Source organism: Ostrinia nubilalis, chromosome 18 (genome assembly GCF_963855985.1).
Source record: "Ostrinia nubilalis chromosome 18, ilOstNubi1.1, whole genome shotgun sequence".
Taxonomy (NCBI): Eukaryota; Metazoa; Arthropoda; class Insecta; order Lepidoptera; family Crambidae; genus Ostrinia; species Ostrinia nubilalis.
Genome location: NC_087105.1, coordinates 6,784,080 through 6,802,778, shown reverse-complemented (window position 1 = coordinate 6,802,778; position 18,699 = coordinate 6,784,080). Strand labels below are relative to the sequence as shown.

At 40.6% G+C, this 18,699-nt stretch overlaps 1 protein-coding gene across 1 annotated transcript in view; it reads left to right on the top strand.

The window, feature by feature from the left end:
• The window catches only part of LOC135080871 (RNA helicase aquarius), a 57,405-nt gene extending 40,379 nt beyond the window's left edge, over window positions 1–17,026 (top strand). Inside the window, exons 18-26 of the mRNA XM_063975599.1 lie at window positions 5,898–6,096; window positions 6,564–6,747; window positions 8,357–8,481; window positions 8,943–9,103; window positions 9,387–9,654; window positions 11,533–11,704; window positions 12,389–12,559; window positions 14,764–14,961; window positions 16,742–17,026. Coding sequence (XP_063831669.1) covers window positions 5,898–6,096; window positions 6,564–6,747; window positions 8,357–8,481; window positions 8,943–9,103; window positions 9,387–9,654; window positions 11,533–11,704; window positions 12,389–12,559; window positions 14,764–14,961; window positions 16,742–17,026 — 1,763 coding nt within the window. The remainder of the gene's footprint in view (window positions 1–5,897; window positions 6,097–6,563; window positions 6,748–8,356; window positions 8,482–8,942; window positions 9,104–9,386; window positions 9,655–11,532; window positions 11,705–12,388; window positions 12,560–14,763; window positions 14,962–16,741) is intronic.
• The last annotated feature ends 1,673 nt before the right edge of the window (window positions 17,027–18,699 follow it).

Below are 18,699 nucleotides of genomic sequence, written 5' to 3'. Positions count from 1 at the left end.
GATAGCAAATCCAATAGTGCAAAATATTACTTTATTAATAAACGAGATCTCAGCCCAAAAAACATGATTAGACTTAAGCAATGCCTGCAAAGTTTATCCTGGTCTGAGGTTTATAATGAGGTAGATTTGGATAGGGCATTTAATGCTTTCCATGATATCCTTACATTATTTTATAAATTATGCGTTCCAATAAAAAGAGTAAAAATAGCTCTAAAACGAAAAAAAAGCCAGTGGATAACGAAAGGTATACGGTTGTCATGTAAAACAAAGCGATTACTAAGATTTACATATTATAAAAATAGACATAATATCAACGACAAAATCAAATATAAAAAATATACAACCATATTAAAAAAATGTATAAATAACTCGCAAAAAAACTGTAATAAAAAATATATAGGGACATGTCGATGGTGGAAATATCAATTACTGTAAGGGACAAAACACGACTTTTCAGGAGAGCCAAAAAACGATTTTTTTTTTCTTTATACCTCAATATCTTTTTATGTGATGTTACGATTTAAATAGTTTCTATGGCAAAGTTTCTTAGAATTTTCTGTTCTTTCATAATATAAACGCCAAATTTTCGAAAAACGGGTAGTTTAAAAGATAGCATGTCCCTTACATTAAAGAAACGAGCATGACTGTACCTTACAATGTTGAAATTTCACAGTATGGAATGTCATGTATGTTGTAAGGTACATTTAAGAATAAATACGACAGTAATATTATTGTAACTTGACAATTTTAACATTGAAACCTGATGTAAGTAGAGGTTGCATTCGAGTTTTCATTAACAAAACGAAGAGAAGAGATAGAAACAAGACAACTTAGTGTTCACAAATGCAGTTGGAGGCATCAAATACACATCACCAACAAAACATTTAGTCACTGATGATGCGTACGTCTGCATTTGTGAACAAGTTGTCTTGTTTCTATCTTTTCAACCGACTTCAAAAAAGGAGGAGGTTCTCAATTCGACCCGTATGTTTTTTTTTTTTCTATGTTTGTTACGCGATAACTCCGCCAATTATGAACCGATTTGAACAAATCTTTTTTCGGCGTATAGGTAATACCTCAAGGGTGGTCCCATTTAAATTTAATAATAGAAAAAACAACCCCCAAGGGTGGAAAATTGGGGATGAACTTTTTTATACGCAATATCTCCGCCGATTATAAATCAATTTGAACGATTATTTTTTTGTTGAATAGGTATTATCAAAAGGGTGGTTTCATGCGAATTTGAAGAAAATATTTCACCCCCAAGGGTGGAAAATTGGGGATGAACTTTTTTATACGCAATAATTTTAATTTTTAGTTTTTTTTTGTGTTCACGCATTTGAAGTCGGTTTAATTTTTTTAAAAAGTTAATTATTCTGTTCATTTTTACGCAGTTAGGTTTTTTTTTTCAATCATCGTTCGTTCGTTTTAGCCGAATGACGTCCACTGCTGGACAAAGGTCTTCCCCCAAGGATTTCCACAACAACCGGTCCTGCGCCGCCCGCATCCAGGCACCTCCTACAACCTTCACCAGATCGTCGGTCGACCTAGTGGAGGTCTGCAGCACATTACGTCTTCCAGCTCGTGGTCGTCACTCAAGAATTTTTCTGCCCCAGCGGCCATCAGCTTTGCAAGCTACGAGCTCCACTCACTGCCACTTGATTTTAGCGATTCTGCGGACTATGTCAGTCACTTTGGTTCTCCTGCGGATCACGTCATTTCTGGTTCAATCACTACGAGCATAGCACGCTCCATCGCCTTTGACCTTGAGTCTTCTTATGAGGCCCACAGTAAGCGACCACGTCTCAGATCCATAAGTTATCAAAGACTTTTGTCTTGAGACAGTGCGATATTTCAGACGTAAGAATATCGCGAAGCTTCCTGAACGTTGCCAGCCGAGTTGGATTCGACGATTGACCTCTTCCTCGAAGTTGGACCTACCTAAGGCTGGTTTTAGTGTCACGCGGATCGTCAGTGCGGATCTCTCCGCACAGCCAATCTGTATGAACTGCTAGGGAGCGAGCGATTCCTGCGGACCGCATTACTCTAAAACGCTTCCTCGAAGTTTACAGATCGGCTGTGTAGAGCGGATCCGCACTGGACGGTCCGCGTGACACTATAACCAGCCTAACTGGACTGTTTGTACTAGGTATATATAATTGTCAACAACTGCCGAGTGTAGAGTATTCAACCTTTAGAGTGCGAATCGAAGGTGGGTTATTTACTCACCGTTGATATTTATGCCGAATCCGTTCCAGTCCAGAAGCAGTTCTCCAGGTGGTGAACAGTTTTGGAGTTTTCAGTTCCCCCTGTCTGCTGCTGCAACTGGTTTCGAGTCTTGATCCTGAAGACGGAACGACATGTGGCGTTTTCGTACAAGCCTTTCAACACTTCGATGTATCGATATAGTCAATTTGACACCGTTGGAGAAACTGTAGTAGGTACTGCCCAGGTCTCGATCGAAGCTTTCTCATAGTCCACAAACGCCAGGCAAAGTGACTGACTATACTCCTCGGTCTTCTGTATAATCTGCCGTGGCGTATGTATATGGTGTACTAAAGCCTTTTCGGAAACCGGCTTGTTTGAGAGGCTGGAAGTCATCGAGCTTACGAGCGAGACGATTCGTAATGACTCTCGAAAACAGCTTGTAGACATGGCTCAGAAGTGAGATGGGTCTATAATTCTTCAACAAGGTTTTGTCGCCTTTTTTGAAGAAGAGTATCACCACACTTCTGTGCCATACCGTAGGCGTTTTTCCTTCGAGGATGACGGAATCGAACAGCTTCTGAAGAGCCTTCAGCCCCTCGGTCAAAAACCCAACTGCGTAAAAATGAACAGAAAAAAGATAGAGCCAAGACAACTTAGTGTTCATAAGTGTAGTAGGAGTGGGAGGCATTAAATGCATATCACCACCAAAAAAAGTAATTGATATCCTATAAGCATATTAACGTAAGGGCCTAATTATGATAAATCAAAAAGTTTAAAATGAAGTAAGGTTCAATGAGTTCAAAAGTTAAAACCAACAGTTTAGGGTAAGGGCTGAATTGTATTATTAAAAGGAATTTACGTCCTTTAAATCATTTATTTCCCCAAAAGTCGTATTCAGACGACTAAAAATGTTTAAGGTAAGGGACATTTTTTTAAAGATATCAACATTTCAAGTATACCAATGGATAGAGCCGAAAATTCTGAATCCGTTGGTATATATAACTCATTTTGGCCAAAATGACCCTTACATTAATTGATACTTCCACCATCGATGTACAAATAAATGTAAAGCATCTTGGACTCTAATAAAAAATTCTAGTAATTTGAAATTAAATTATATAAAAAAAATTACACATGACGGCAAAAATATATACGAACCAAATGACATAGCGAACCTTTTTAATGATTATTTTGCAATATTAGGCGATAGGGATAGCACGACAAATGTGCTAAATAATACCCACAACCACGTCCAGTATGTGAATGATACAATTTTTCTATTTCCCACTGACAGTGATGAAATAACTAAAATAATTGCGAATCTCAAAAACAAAAACTCTGTAGGATATGATGAGATCCCTACAAAAGTTCTCAAGGCTACTAAAACTGTAATTGCGCCAGTATTGAGTTACTTAATTAACCTGTCTTTTACACAGGGCATTTTCCCTGAAAAATTAAAAACAACCATTATAAAGCCTATACACAAATCTGGAAACACTGACACATTAGATAATTATAGGCCAATTGCTTTAGTACCTATATTATCAAAAGTTATAGAAAAGGCCATGTTTGCCAGGTTGACAACCTTTATAAACAAACTAAGCATTTTAAATAAAAATCAAAATGGCTTTCAAAAAGGCAAATCAACAGCTCTGGCTACCTTTAAAGTTATCGACAAAATCATGAGCCATGTAGACAAATCAAAAGAAGTTACGGCAATTTTTTTCGACATGAGTAAGGCATTCGATTACGTATCGCATGAACTCCTCTTAGCTAAGTGTGAAAAATATGGCCTTAGAGGTAAAATCTACAATTGGCTAAAAACTTACCTAAGCGAAAGATTACAATACGTAGAGATTAGAAATCTAGATAAATATTTAAATGAAAGGACATATAGATCATATACACAAAATAAGATCACTGGCGTACCGCAGGGTAGTATCCTTGGCCCATTGTTATTCCTATTGTATATTAATGACCTCCCAAAATCCACGCAACATTTTTGTACATTATTTGCTGACGATGTATCGGTGGTGATGCCAAATACATATGACTCATTGACAGAATATAATAACGACATTAACAATACAATTAACGACGTAATCAACTGGATGAAGAATAATAATTTGAAAGTTAATATTAAAAAAACCAAATATATTCAGTTTCATAATCAGAGAAATAATAAAACTTGTAAACTATCAATACAGCATAATGGACAAAACATTGACGAAAGTAATGAAGTAGTCTTCTTGGGGATAACCCTAGATAGTAGGTGCACATGGAAGCCACACATACATACGCTGTGTAATAAGATTAATAAGTTTGCATACGCATTGTGGCGCCTAGTGAACATTACAGATGAAAAAACTGCTTTATTAGCATATCATGGATATGTGGCTTCTATGCTTCGATATGGCATTATATTATGGGGCAATTCAGTAGACTCAGACAGAGCTTTTATTGCTCAAAAGCAATGCATACGCTCCATTTGTAAGCTATCCATTAGGACAAGTTGTAAACCTTATTTTGAAAAATTAAGGCTCTTAACATTACCCTGCATCTATATTTTTGAAATGAGCTGTTTTGTAAAGATGCACCCCTACCTTTTCAGAAGCAATAGTGAAGTAAATACAAATTATCGTGGACGCTATCCAAACAAACTGACACTGCCTGTAATGCTCACATCCTTGCAAAGTGACAACTGCTATCCAATGGCAGTACGAATTTTTAATAAATTGCCAGATGAAATAAAAACACTGCCTATTCGAGCATTTAAGACACGCTTATTTAAATTATTGGTTAGCAAATGTTATTACACAGTGCAGGAATATTTAACAGATAAGTCAATAAGAGTCTTTGAATAATTATATTGATGTTATAAATTATTATTAGATGACATTTGCAATTATGTATGTAATCGTTATTGAATTATGCTTGGTGAATCTTTGACATCGACAATTTCTGAATTTTTGACATTGAGTATCTACTATTGACATTTATATTGACATCTTACATTGATAATATTTTAATGGAATTTGTTGAAATGTTTAATAATTAATTAATTTAATATTTGCATGTCAGAAATGACTAATTGTGAGACCTAACCATTAACTGTATCCATCTCCTGTACCACATTTATAGCAAATAAATTATGATTCTGATTATGATTCTGATTCTGATTCTGATTCTGACTGCGGACCATGTGGTCGGCTTTTACGAATGAGAGATAAAAAACACTAACATTGAATCGTTGATCATAAAAGAATATATTAAGGCCAGATATCAGTTACAGACAGTTCTTTGAAAACTGTTGCTATATTTTTAAACAGTGATCGCTGTTATGTATTTCGTAAATAAAATGAATGAATAGTTGTTTGTATGTATATTACAGAGATAGATTGAGATATAGCTCTGCTATGATGGACTCATGCCCGTTTTCATCATCAATCCCTAATTTTTAAGTGACACATAACAGGCATTTTGTTTTCATAGGGGTCACTTAAAAATTAGGGATTGATGGTGAAAACGGGCATCAGTCCCATATAAAAAGTCGCCTTGATTTACTAACTAGCCGTTTCAGAAAAACGCTTTCCACGCGTACTGTGTTATAGCTACTACGTAAAAGAAAACTTAAAAATTACCTTTTATTTGTCCAGCAAACACTTGAAAACGACCTTTTATTTGTCCAGGAAAAACGGACGTAGCAGTACAAATAATATCGAATCTGTACCACAACTTCCCGTCGCAACGCACTCTGGTAGTGACGCACAGTAACCAAGCCCTGAATCAGCTGTTCGAGAAGGTGGCTGAGCTGGATGTGGATGAGAGGCATCTGCTCCGTCTGGGGCACGGAGAAGAAGCGCTGCAGACTGACAAGGACTTCTCGAGGTACGTTGTCTGGAAGATATCGCTTTATAGCGGTAATACTGCCTATATTATGCAGTATATTTTGTGTATTTCTTTTTTTTCCTATTTTTGTCTTGTATGGTGCATAATAAAATGAGTTCTATCTATCTGTCTACGTTTATAGTGCACACGAAATAATCAAGTGTGCGTCATTAGGCAAATCTGAAATGTAAATAATGATTAAGAGATCTTTCTGATGAAAAATTAAATACCTAGTCTATGTCATTATATCTTGGAGAATGAAATAGCTAAACTAAAAATGCTGTAATTTATGTATTTATATCTCATTTTTATCCAGCAGTGGACGTCATTTGTCTGAAACGAACGAACGATAGCTTTACAATAGTGTGCTATATCCTCAAGTTACCTATGTACATTTTATACTAGAGAGGATAAATATGGAATAAGTGATTGTTCTGAGATTTACCGCCATTGTTTTCTCCACTTAGATATGGCCGAGTAAACTACGTGCTAGCGAAAAGAATGGAACTCCTCGAACACGTGGGGCGCCTCCAGAGCACCCTGGAGGCGGGCGGCGACGCGGGCGCCACCTGCGAGCTGGCGCACCACTTCCACGTGTACCACGTGCGCCCGCGCTGGCAGGCCTTCCTCGACAAGTGCGCGGCCGATCAGGTCAGTCGGGGGATATTGTCACCTCTAGATGCCACTGCTGTAAGGATAGGATGCTTCGAGGATAGATCTTTGACCGCCAATAAACACCCAAGTGAAAACCAGGTACGTTCCAAGGACGCAGGCGCGCTCTAACGGGTGTTTCTGTACAAACATCCGAGCGACCAGGTCAGTCAAGCACTATTGCCACCTCTAGATGCCACCGCTGTATGGATAAGATGCTTCGAGGATAGATCCTTGATCGCCAGTAAAAACCCATGTGAAGACTAGCCTAGGTTTGTCCCAAGGACGCGGGCGCCCTCTAGCGAGTGTTTCTGGTCAAGTGCGCAAGCGACTAGGTTAGTCAAGGACTATAGTTACCTCTAGTCTCATCCCGCCGCTGTAATGGAACTCCTCGAACACGTGGGGCGCCTCCAGAGCACCCTGGAGGCGGGCGGCGACGCGGGCGCCACCTGCGAGCTGGCGCACCACTTCCACGTGTACCACGTGCGCCCGCGCTGGCAGGCCTTCCTCGACAAGTGCGCGGCCGATCAGGTCAGTCGGGGACTATAGTCACCTCTATATGCCACCGCTGTAAGGATAGGATGCTTCGAGGATAGATCCTTGACCGCCAATAAAAACCAATGTGAAGACTAGGTTTATCCCAAAGACGCGGGCATCCCCTGGAGGAATGGACAAGTGCGCGAGAGACCAGGTCAGTCAGGGACTTTTGCCACTTCTAGATGCCACTCCGGTAAGGATAGGATACTTCTTGGATAGATGCTTGACTGCCATTAAAAACCCAAGTGAAAACCAGGTACGTTCCAAGGACGCAGGCGCCCTCTAGCTAGTGTTTCTGGACAAGTGCGCAAGCGACTAGGTAATTAAAGGACTATGGTCTCCTCTAGTCTCATCCCACCGCTGTAATGGAACTCCTCGAACACGTGGGGCGCCTCCAGAGCACCCTGGAGGCGGGCGGCGACGCGGGCGCCACCTGCGAGCTGGCGCACCACTTCCACGTGTACCACGTGCGCCCGCGCTGGCAGGCCTTCCTCGACAAGTGCGCGGCCGACCAGGTCAGTCGGGAATATTGCCGCCTCTAGATGCCACTGCTGTAAGGATAGAATGCTTCGAGGATAGATCCTTGACCGCTAATAAATACCAACCAGTGAAGACCATGTTTGTCCTGAGGACGCAGATGAGGCTGGCGATTTTTTGGACAAGTTTTCGAGTGTCCAGGTCAATCTCAGACTATACTAACCACTTTTTCACATCGCTGCAACTCCTAGGATCTAAAACAACTTGACAGCCCTGTTTATGTAAATAAATATATTATTTTTATTATTAAACAAACCCTCGCACAAATTCTAATGTAAAAATCGAATGTATTCCAGTAATCAGAATCGCGTGTCATATACACAGTGTGCAAATTATTCAATTGTTCACTTTGTGCAATGGTAATTTCTTCCTCTGAATAGGTACGAGCTAACACATCACAATGCTAGTTGGCGCATATGATACACCACTTACTATTCAAAGAAATTCGTTGTACATTTTCATCACATAAAAATTGTTATTATGATAAATTCATGTATGCTTTGACCTAAAAATATATTGTATTGCAATGTTTCAGTCGAAGTCTGTAGACACCGTCAGCAAGGAATTCCCGTTCCATGAGTTTTTCGACGACGCGCCCAAACCACTGTTCCCGAGGAAATCGTATGAAGCTGATATGGAGATCGCCAAAAGCTGCTACAGGTAATATGAATAAGATCGCTAAATAGAAGTACTGCATCGATGTTGTAAACTCGTTTACCAATGTTTCAGTTTTACAAAAGATCAAATAGATTAAAAAACATAACCATCTCTCCGAACTGTAATAATTTTTCCCAGAACAAAACTTGTTTATTTGTTTTCAGACAGAGGCTTCTATCGGTAAATTAGCAGGGCTACTCCTTAACATCTTTACTGTATATTCTGATTTAACTTTTCGCTGTCACTCCCCCGTATCCCGCTATGAGTGAGAGTGATCAATAGATGAGGACTTTTCAGCACTTGCCCATTTATTGTCCATGTCCAGCCCATCTACTGTGGTGTGACATACAGTAATACTGGGACGTGCAAATGCGCATTTTAATGCCCTGTTAGCAGAAAATAGGTGACTTTTATAATAGACTTTTTAAGAAAACGTCTCGATTGACTCCTTAAACTCAATTTAGGTACATTGACCACATATTCGAGGAGCTGGAAGAGTTCCGCGCGTTCGAACTGCTGCGGTCTGGACTGGACCGCTCCAAGTACCTGCTCGTGAAGGAAGCCAAGATCATCGCTATGACGTGCACGCACGCAGCCCTGAAGCGGTCCGAGCTTGTGCAGATGGGTATGTCATTATTAGATATAGAAACTTTTTTATTTGGCAAACAGAATAACAAAATCTTTAAAGTTACATAAAAAAGTAGACAAAGTTCGCAACACGTCGTGCTATTTACTTGGAATAAGATTGTTTTGTCAACTTTTTGGCCACTTTGGATTTTCATTTCATCAACGATTTGACGCTGACTGTACCATAATTGACACTGTCGAAGTGTCGAAGTCGTTGCCAGCCTGCCAAAGTACCATGGTTATGAAACCTAGTTCGTAAATCGTACACGTTATTGTTTTAGGTTTCAAATATGACAACATACTCATGGAAGAATCGGCCCAAATTCTGGAGATCGAAACCTTCATCCCCTTGCTGTTGCAAAACCCTCAAGATGGGCGGTCGAGACTGAAGCGTTGGATCATGATTGGTGACCACCACCAGCTGCCTCCGGTGGTCAAGAACATGGCCTTCCAGAAGTACTGCAATATGGAGCAGAGCCTGTTTACTAGGATGGTCAGGCTTGGGGTGCCCTACGTTGAACTCGACGCCCAAGGTCGTGCTAGACCAAGGTAGGTTTATCATTTACTTGTCATTCATCAGATCATTTAGTCTCTACAACAGGAACCAAACGTACATTCTCTGCTAAATTACCATAGGTACAGTCGACAGCACATCAAGCTATACATTTTCGTTGCAAAGTCGCCCGTATCGCAACTACGTAAGATGTTACCACAGTGTTTACGTTGACGTGCTGTTGACCGTACATGAAGAATTTAGTCTACGCTCTGCCCTGTTGAGGAGGCCTGATGTTAGCATATTACTCCCTTAAGCTTCAGCCAAACCAAGTCGTCTAATCAATCAACCATCTTGCACGCTATCGCGGACGCAGACTAAACGCCTTGGTTTAGTCGCCTCATACGACATCCACGGAAAAATGGGTGGCCCTATTCTTCTCTGATTGAATCACACGTCCTTGTAAACGTCGAGATTTCTTCAATAAAACGGGTTTATATTATAGACAATTTAATCGTGTAAAAGTGACGTAAATGTTTTCTGGCATAGCTATGTGTCGTAAAACTTAAAAATAGCTTTTCGATCCGTCTAGTTTTATGAGATTTTCTATTAAAATAATTTATAGCTTCTTAGAAGATGTGATTTAGGAAATCTATGAGATTTAACTTTAGCATGAAGAAGCTGTGGTATTAAATAAAATTAATTTTCAATTATGTTTAGCACCAGCTCTCATGGCGTTCCAAAGAGGTGGATAAAATATCACATTTGGGACGTGTACACTGAAAAGTATGTAAGTTTTATTATTTATATTTGACTGCTCCCACGAAGAAAAAAAATTTGTGCTGATCTAAAGCGAGTATTGTGAGAGGAATTGTTTTTATAATCCTATTACAAAAGTCGTTTTTAAATTTAGAAGCTTTAACGAAAAAATAAAGGATTTTAAACTTGTCGCCAAACCGTACACCTACCTACTCTTTCTTAAATATGCGTCGCTAATGGAAATGCCACAGCTGTTTTTGTGCGCAGTAGTATCCTCGATCGTGCATTGTTATTTTTTTGTAAGACGGATTATAAATTGCAAATTAATACTTGACAACTGCAACAGTTGTAATAATCGTGATTGTGATGACGCTAAAAGTAATCACAAAACTGGCCATATTAACATGTGGTTTCTGAATTAAATACTGAACAGATGGCAATTAGTAGGTATGATAGCAAGGCCACGCAATCGAACCTCTGTTAAGTTTAATTTGCTCATTTAGTAATCAATTTTTGCTTCTGATATTCAACCGTTTATTGTTTAACCCTGTTCTAATTGATTACTACTACTGTATTGAATATTGTGTGCTACATACATAACACATGATCTACAGAGATGTAGCTTGTCCCTCAACAGGTCATAAACCCATATAACTGGGAGGTCCCACCCACACCTCTTGATAGGAAGTCGTCAAACTACCTACACGCAATTATGTGCGCTAGTATCTAACCAATAATCTGACGACATAAAGATCTAGAGAGATGCCAACTAATGCGCTGGGTTCGAAACCAAGTGTCGCATTAGAAATTCACACACACAAAGTAATCAAAATAAAAACGTCGCGGAGAATGTGTCATGCACACATTGCATTCAGTGCGACTATTCGTTCGCATACCAAGTTGCAAGTAATGTACGTACAGCACCACTACATATGCAGTGACGTTCGATTGAATGTCTTATAGTTTGAATGTGTTCATTATCCACTGTGATATCAGTACTCAAAGTTGGAATAATGTAAACTGTTTACACATATAACGTCGCTGCTGTCATCATTGCTGTCACGAGCAATGTATTCTATTTTTGGGCATATTGCTGCGACACCAGCCCCGCCCCCTTCTCGCATCTTCCTTTAGTTTCTGTGATCTGTGCCTGATAATACCATTTTCGCGTGCAGCATCTGCAACCTATACCGCTGGCGGTACCGTGCGCTCGGCGACCTGGGTCACGTGACGCGCCAGCCGGAGTACCGCGCGGCGAACGCCGGGCTTCGGTACGACTTCCAGCTGATCAACGTGGATGACTTCAACGGCGCCGGCGAGACAGAACCCAGCCCATACTTCTACCAGGTAAGTGTGACAACTGCACGCAGGAAGATTTAATGAAGGCTACTGACAACGCCACTCTTGTGGCGGAGTTTTGGGCTGACACTGTGTAGGTTTGTTGTCGACAACGATAAGAAGAAGCGTGTCTTTCTGCCCACTGTTATCAGCCTCTATCTCTTCTTAACCATCCTTCAATCGTTCTATCTCTTCCTACTTTTCATCTCCTGGCTATGTCCTGTTAAATTATAGCAACTCAATAACATCAAATAAACTGTACAATGTTGGTACTTCTGCTAATCTGCTAATGTTGGCACTATGTGTTTCTCGTAGTTTGTTCAACCGAACGAAGTGTTTTATTATGTCCCCATCTTTTTCTCACTTAATTTTTTACCACATCTTATTTACTTTGGCTCTTTTTTTTTCCTTGACCTCTCTATGGTGGTGACATCAACCCACTTCAACTTAATACTAATCATAATGTGGATGAGACTTTATCTTTTATAAACCCTCTATGGCCTCCACTTATCCTATCCTCTATCTTCTACTCTTTCTTTATTTAACCCTCCGTATACAAACCGTGTTATTTTTTCTCTTCCTTTCTCTGCACTATACTTTACATCTCATCAATGTGGATATTGTTAACCCTTTCAATCTAGCCAGTTTATTAGTTTAGAATTCCTACTATTTACCACCTCCTTTTGCCACCAGAACTTGGCAGAAGCAGAATACGTGGTGGCAGTGTTCATGTACATGAGACTGGTGGGCTGGCCGGCTGAACGGATCTCCATCCTCACCACATACAACGGCCAGAAGCACCTGATCCGTGACGTCATCGACAAGAGGTGCGCCGAAAACCCGCTCATAGGGAGACCGCACAAGGTAAGCAATGACATAAAGATGTAATTTGACACGGTTGAAAGGTCAAATTCATTTGCTTTAGGCAATTTTTAAGCATAATAATAATCCGTGCGGCCTAGCACACGCTAATGGAACTATCAGGATATTACATTTTTTGTAGCAAAATAGCATCTAACACTCAACATCATCCAGCCTGTTACTAGTGAAATTTTAAAATTTAAGTATCAGAGCTAATCTATGCTTGAGATTAAATCTGGTTTAAATCAGAGTATTCTGTAATACCGATCTTAAACTTGGTTTATTCAAAAGCATACCTTTGAGTTTGTACTACAATCGAAGACTGCGGAAAACCGATGATCCTACTAATCCTACTAATATTATAAATGCGAAAGTTTGGATGTCTGGATGGATGTTTGTTACTCTTTCACGCAAAAACTACTGAACGGATTTTCATTAAACTTCACAGTATTATTCTTTATAACCCAGAATAACATATAGGCTATAATTTATGACGATCTGTGACAACTAAATTTCACGTAGGTGAAGCCGCGGGCAAAAGCTGTCAAAATAAGTCGTCAACTATGCAATAAAATTTTAAGCGTGGTGTGTGGCCACATTAATAGCACGTTAATTTACATACATCGCAAAACGTTTACTATTTTCGGTCTCCATTTGCTAGCAGTTCGCAGAATCGATCTACCCACTAATTGATGTTTTGTAGCAATTCATAAATTAACGTCAATCAAGCTTACAATAAAATTTTGAACATGGTGTGTGGGCATTAATGGCAACTTAATTTACATACTCGTATATCGTGAAATGCCTTCTGAATATATTACGACTCAATTCGAATTGCTAGAATTCGCAGATTTGGTCAAACCAAACAAATTAATATGTTTCGTGTCAAGTCGTTAATTTACATACTTGACAGTACAGTAAATCGTTGTACACTTCAAGGCTAAGGTAGTAAATAAATATTACATAATAGAATCTGATAACGTTGGAGGTGGATAACCTTAAGGCCGCAAAGATAAATAGATTATAATATTATCGTATCTTTCATCACCAAAAGACATTGGTCTACTATAAATATTTGATTCATTTTTGCTAACTTTCTAATGACTATATCCTTAATTCAAAAGTCTAATTTAAACGTACTCGTAGTTAGTGTTTCGTCGGGTCTTTTCATTACAAAAATGTCACTCTTTTATTTCCATTAAGCCACTTAAACTCGTAACTAAGACGGACAGCAACAATATGAACATGACAGCCCAAAACTGTTAGCAATTCGTTAATGGTTTTAAAATACAGTATTCGGGACAGCTCACTCAAAACTGCAGTAGAAATTGTTTAAATAGCGGAACATAATGCTAGTTGTAATGAAATCCAGAGGTATCTTTTTCAACGTCGACGTTTTAACTAAATCCATCTTACCTACGAGTAAGTCTGTCGCCATAACAGCAATGTTAACAGCATTGTTGTGTTCCGGCAGTTAGAGATAAGATAGCCAGTTCCTCTGTGGTTGAGGATTCCGGGTGAAGCTCGCTTCCACCTTCGGCCTGATCATCACTTACCATCAGGTGAGATACAGGCCAAGAGATTCCTCGTTGTGGATAAAAAAAAGACTTCCTCTGATGGACAAACTCTCCCAAGGATTTACACACCGACCAACAGCCAGCTTAGATGCTTCTCGCGACCTTCACGGTGCTTCACATATCTTTTTGCTTCCCTACGGGCGATGCGCGAGCTGAGCGGCAAACCCATGTTACATGTATAATAGGCTAGTTTCCTAAAAAAATTTTTTTAGTCCGTCATGTTTAATATCAAAAAATATTGGACACATATATTTTTATTTGTCAATCTAACAAATAATTACATAGTTATGGTGCGTTGAAGTTCCGCACGACGTCACAACGTGCGGCACTTTTATGCAAGCATTGACGTCACGGGCCTCTTCTTATGAACTTTGGCGCGCTTTATCTCTTTAAATTTTCATTAGTTTGAAAAGTGAAAAATACGTGTAGAGTATTTTTTGATAAGTTAACTGACGGACTAATTAAAACTCTTGCTTTTTGACCCAGGAAACATTCCTATTTCGCTGGTATTAGTAATATGATACAATTTAGTTACTCCTCTCTGTGAAGCGATTTTGGAATTAAGACTGTCACTTTACTTAATATTTAGCACTCTGGCTATATTTAGCTACACATTTTCTCCTTTATCAGGTGACAACAGTGGACAAGTACCAAGGGCAGCAGAACGACATCGCCCTGGTATCGCTGGTGCGCACCAAAGCGGTTGGCCACGTGCGCGACCTGCGTCGTCTCATCGTGGCCGCGTCGCGTGCGCGCCTCGGCCTCTACGTATTCGCGCGTGCCAACCTCTTCAGAAATTGCTTTGAACTGCAGCCCACCTTCAATCAGGTAAGACCACAAAATAATATTAAGTACACACGGCCACACTGTTAACTATCCATTTCCGTTTTTGCTCTTGCTCTAATCAAATGGTGATTCTTTGCGATAGAACGAGATGACATGACTGGCAATGGGCAGTTAACACTGTTGCCGATAGTACCACGTACAGAAAGTCTCATTTGCGAAGGTATTTAAAATGTCTACTCAATGTCGTCAACCATATGGTGTAATTTAGCTTGTCTCAGAGTCGAGCACTGTTTCGTTTACATACGTCGGTGATCGGTACTGTGCCGATGCGATAGGGTTCGATGCCTACTGTGGGGAAATGAACAAGCCTGTGCACACGCACTCTATTGTTTACTAGCGTTGGACCACGTGTGCGTGGAGGTTTTTACTTGGGACATTTAATTGTGTTATATTCACCGAAACTGAATGTCAATGATTTTGGCCTCGATTCATTTGAATTACAATTTTCTACGATTTCTATTCTGGTACGAGAAAGTAATGAACAGTGCCAATATTCATTGGGAATACCCACCAATTTAGATCAATTTGGACTCGTTGGGAAAACCATGTGAACATAAATATTTTTACAGGCCAGATGTTCGGTGTCTAAATTCATATTATAGTCACTATATCAAATAGCATATCATAGCATAGATAGTAAAAAACACACTCGATGTTTACGTTTCTTTTGCCAATATTTCTGGAAAACCCGTGTGTGGGCCGTAAAATTTATACGCAGTACCGATATGCTTTGTTGATAAAAAAATTTAATAGTTCAACATACCTACATACAAATCCAAGCTTTTTCCATATTAAAATTTGTTTGTATTCTTTAATTGAATCAATGTCAAAGAGTCCCTGTATTGCGCACCCTTCTAAAAGATATCGAAATAAATTAATTAAATTCAAGTCCGTGTCACCTTGAAAGGATACGCAATGCCAAAAACAATGGCGTCCGCGGAAGACCAGCTTCTTGACATGCCCTTTAGGCATGCTGAGGTGAATGCTGTTGACATAGTATTACCTACCATTATTTTTGGTTTTCTGTACCTGCTGTTCAATGTTACAATGTAGAACAAAGAACTTCGGCCACAATAACCGCGAGGTTGGTATGGCCATGGCTGGTGGTGGAATTTGTTCAATGTTACTGTACAAATTAGCAAGCTGAAGTGGCAATGGGCAGGGCATATAGTACGCTGAACTGACGGCCGATGGGGCAGCAAGCTTCTGTAGTGGCCACATACCGGAAAGCGTAGCGTAGGACGCCCACCCACAAGGTGGACCGACGACCTAAATCATACGAATAGAATAGAATTTATTGATCACAGTAAGCACAAATTATAAACAATAACAACACAAAACGAATATAGAAAAAACAATGGGCCACTGCATCAATAGGCTTCCCGCTCAGTATTTATCATAACATGCTCGACGATCATAAAGGTAGCGGGAAGGCGCTGGATGCAGGCCGCCACCAACCGGCCATTGTGGAAATCATTGGGGGAGGCCTATGTTCAGCAGTGGACGTCCTATGGCTGAAATGATAATGATGATGATGATGACTGTATCAATGAGGGTTTTCGCGAATGAAAAATCCGCCAGATGGCAATACGTAGACGCGAGGTCCAAATGCTGCATGATTGGTTATTTTTGACATGACATTGACAGATATGTCAAAATCCACCAATCACGCAGCAGTCAGACCCCACATCCACGTCCCGCCATCTAGCGGATCTTTCATTCGCGAAAACCCTCATTAAAAAAAATCTAATTCTTTGCGCAGCTAGTCGAGCGACCACTAGAGTTGGAGCTGGTCCCGGGCGAGCGCTACCCGGCGCAGCGCGCGGCGGCGGCGAGCGTGCCCAGCGCGCTGGCGCTGCGCGTGCGCGACATGCCGCACATGGCGCGCTACGTCTACGACATGTACCTCGACCAGATACGACAGAGGAACGCGCACTACGAGGTCAGTATGATATTATTTCAGATTGGATCAAGACCCGTGAGTGATGACGAGATCTTAGATGGAGCATGCCTACTCACCTTCCGACCTGTGACATGTTCTGAGTGACTCTAGCGTATTACGTCATTGCGTTACCGTGGGTTTAAGCCCTGGTCTTAAGCTCTCGCGGCCTCTATAGTTAGAGCTGGTTCCAGGCGAGCGCGTCTTATGAGACGTGATAGTGAGTGATGAAGAGAAGCGTGCCTACTCATGTGATCTGTGACATGCTCTGCGTGACCCTAGCATGACGTCTTTGCTATGTTTGCTTGTAAGCCCTGGACTTTGCTCTCGTGGCCACTAGAGCTGGGCTGGTCCCGGGCGAGCGCTACCCGGCGCAGCGCGCGGCGGCGGCGAGCGTGCCCAGCGCGCTGACGCTGCGCGTGCGCGACATGCCGCACATGGCCCGCTACGTCTACGACATGTACCTCGACCAGATACGACAGAGGAACGCGCACTACGAGGTCAGTGAGATAGACTTTATTGCACAATTTAGATGATCACATCTCTTTGAAGCGATCTTTAAGATAAACCAGGGAGAGAACAGCAACCAGTTACAGAGATAGGTACTATTTCCCCCCATATATTCCCCCCAGGCCATAAGCATAAGCTGGATATGACTCCCATTCGGCCAGAAGCTGTGTATGACACCCTCCCATGCCAGAAATGCCAGAAACTGGGTATGACTTGAAAAATTACCTACTGGTCGATAGGTTACTTTATTTTGATGAATAAATGTTATTAAGTTTTTTTCTAAAACTGATAGTTTAGCTGGAAAAAAATATTTTCCATCCTAATAGTACGCCGGCTGCGCTCGATTCGGATATAGTGACGTCACGCGGCCCTGCGTACGTTGACTTTTAGCGGCAAAAACGGCCTATGTTTATTACTTAATATCTTCGTAAGTAATGGTCCGATTTGGATAATTCAAAAAGATATATCTTTCTTATGTCTTAAAGATTAACGTAGATACTAGTTTTATTGAATTTTCTACAACAGTACTGATCCTCATTATGCGCGCACTGTGCAGTCAGTGAGATACTATTATAGCATAAATTGGATCTCACGCGTGATGGTGAGTATTGGTGAGGGATGACGAGAATTTGACGGAGCACAAATGAGTAAATACTCAGCTGCTGGTGATATGCTCTACGTGCATTTCGTGTCGTGACCCTAGAATTCGATCTCGATCAAATCCAGCAGCGCAATGCGCAATACGAGGTCAGTGCGATTATATTATAGCTTGAAAGATAAACGTGATATTTACTCAGGTTGTCTGTACCACATGCATAGAGCGGTATAATAGTTTTTTTTATTAAACTTTTAGCTTGGACTATCTTATTATGTGATGGTAGACGATGAGCTCGCAGCCACCAAGGGCAGAGCTTACATGTAATCCACAAGGCGTTTGTTCCCAACCAGTCTAACCGGATCGTCTAATACTGTTACTCGTTGGGAAAAAATCCATCAAGTCACACTTACACGCATAGAGATATAGAGAGATGCCAACTAATGCGCTGAGTTCGAAACTCACACACAAAGTAATCAAAATATGTGCTCATTATCCACTGCGGTATCAGTACTCAACGTTCGAATAATCTTTAGTACCTACTACGCAAGCAATGTAAACTGTTTACATTATGACGTCGCTGCTGTCATCATTGCTGTTACGAGCAATGTGTTCTGTTTTTGGGCATATTGCTTCGACACCAGCCCCGCCCCCTTGTCACATCTCCCTTTAGTCT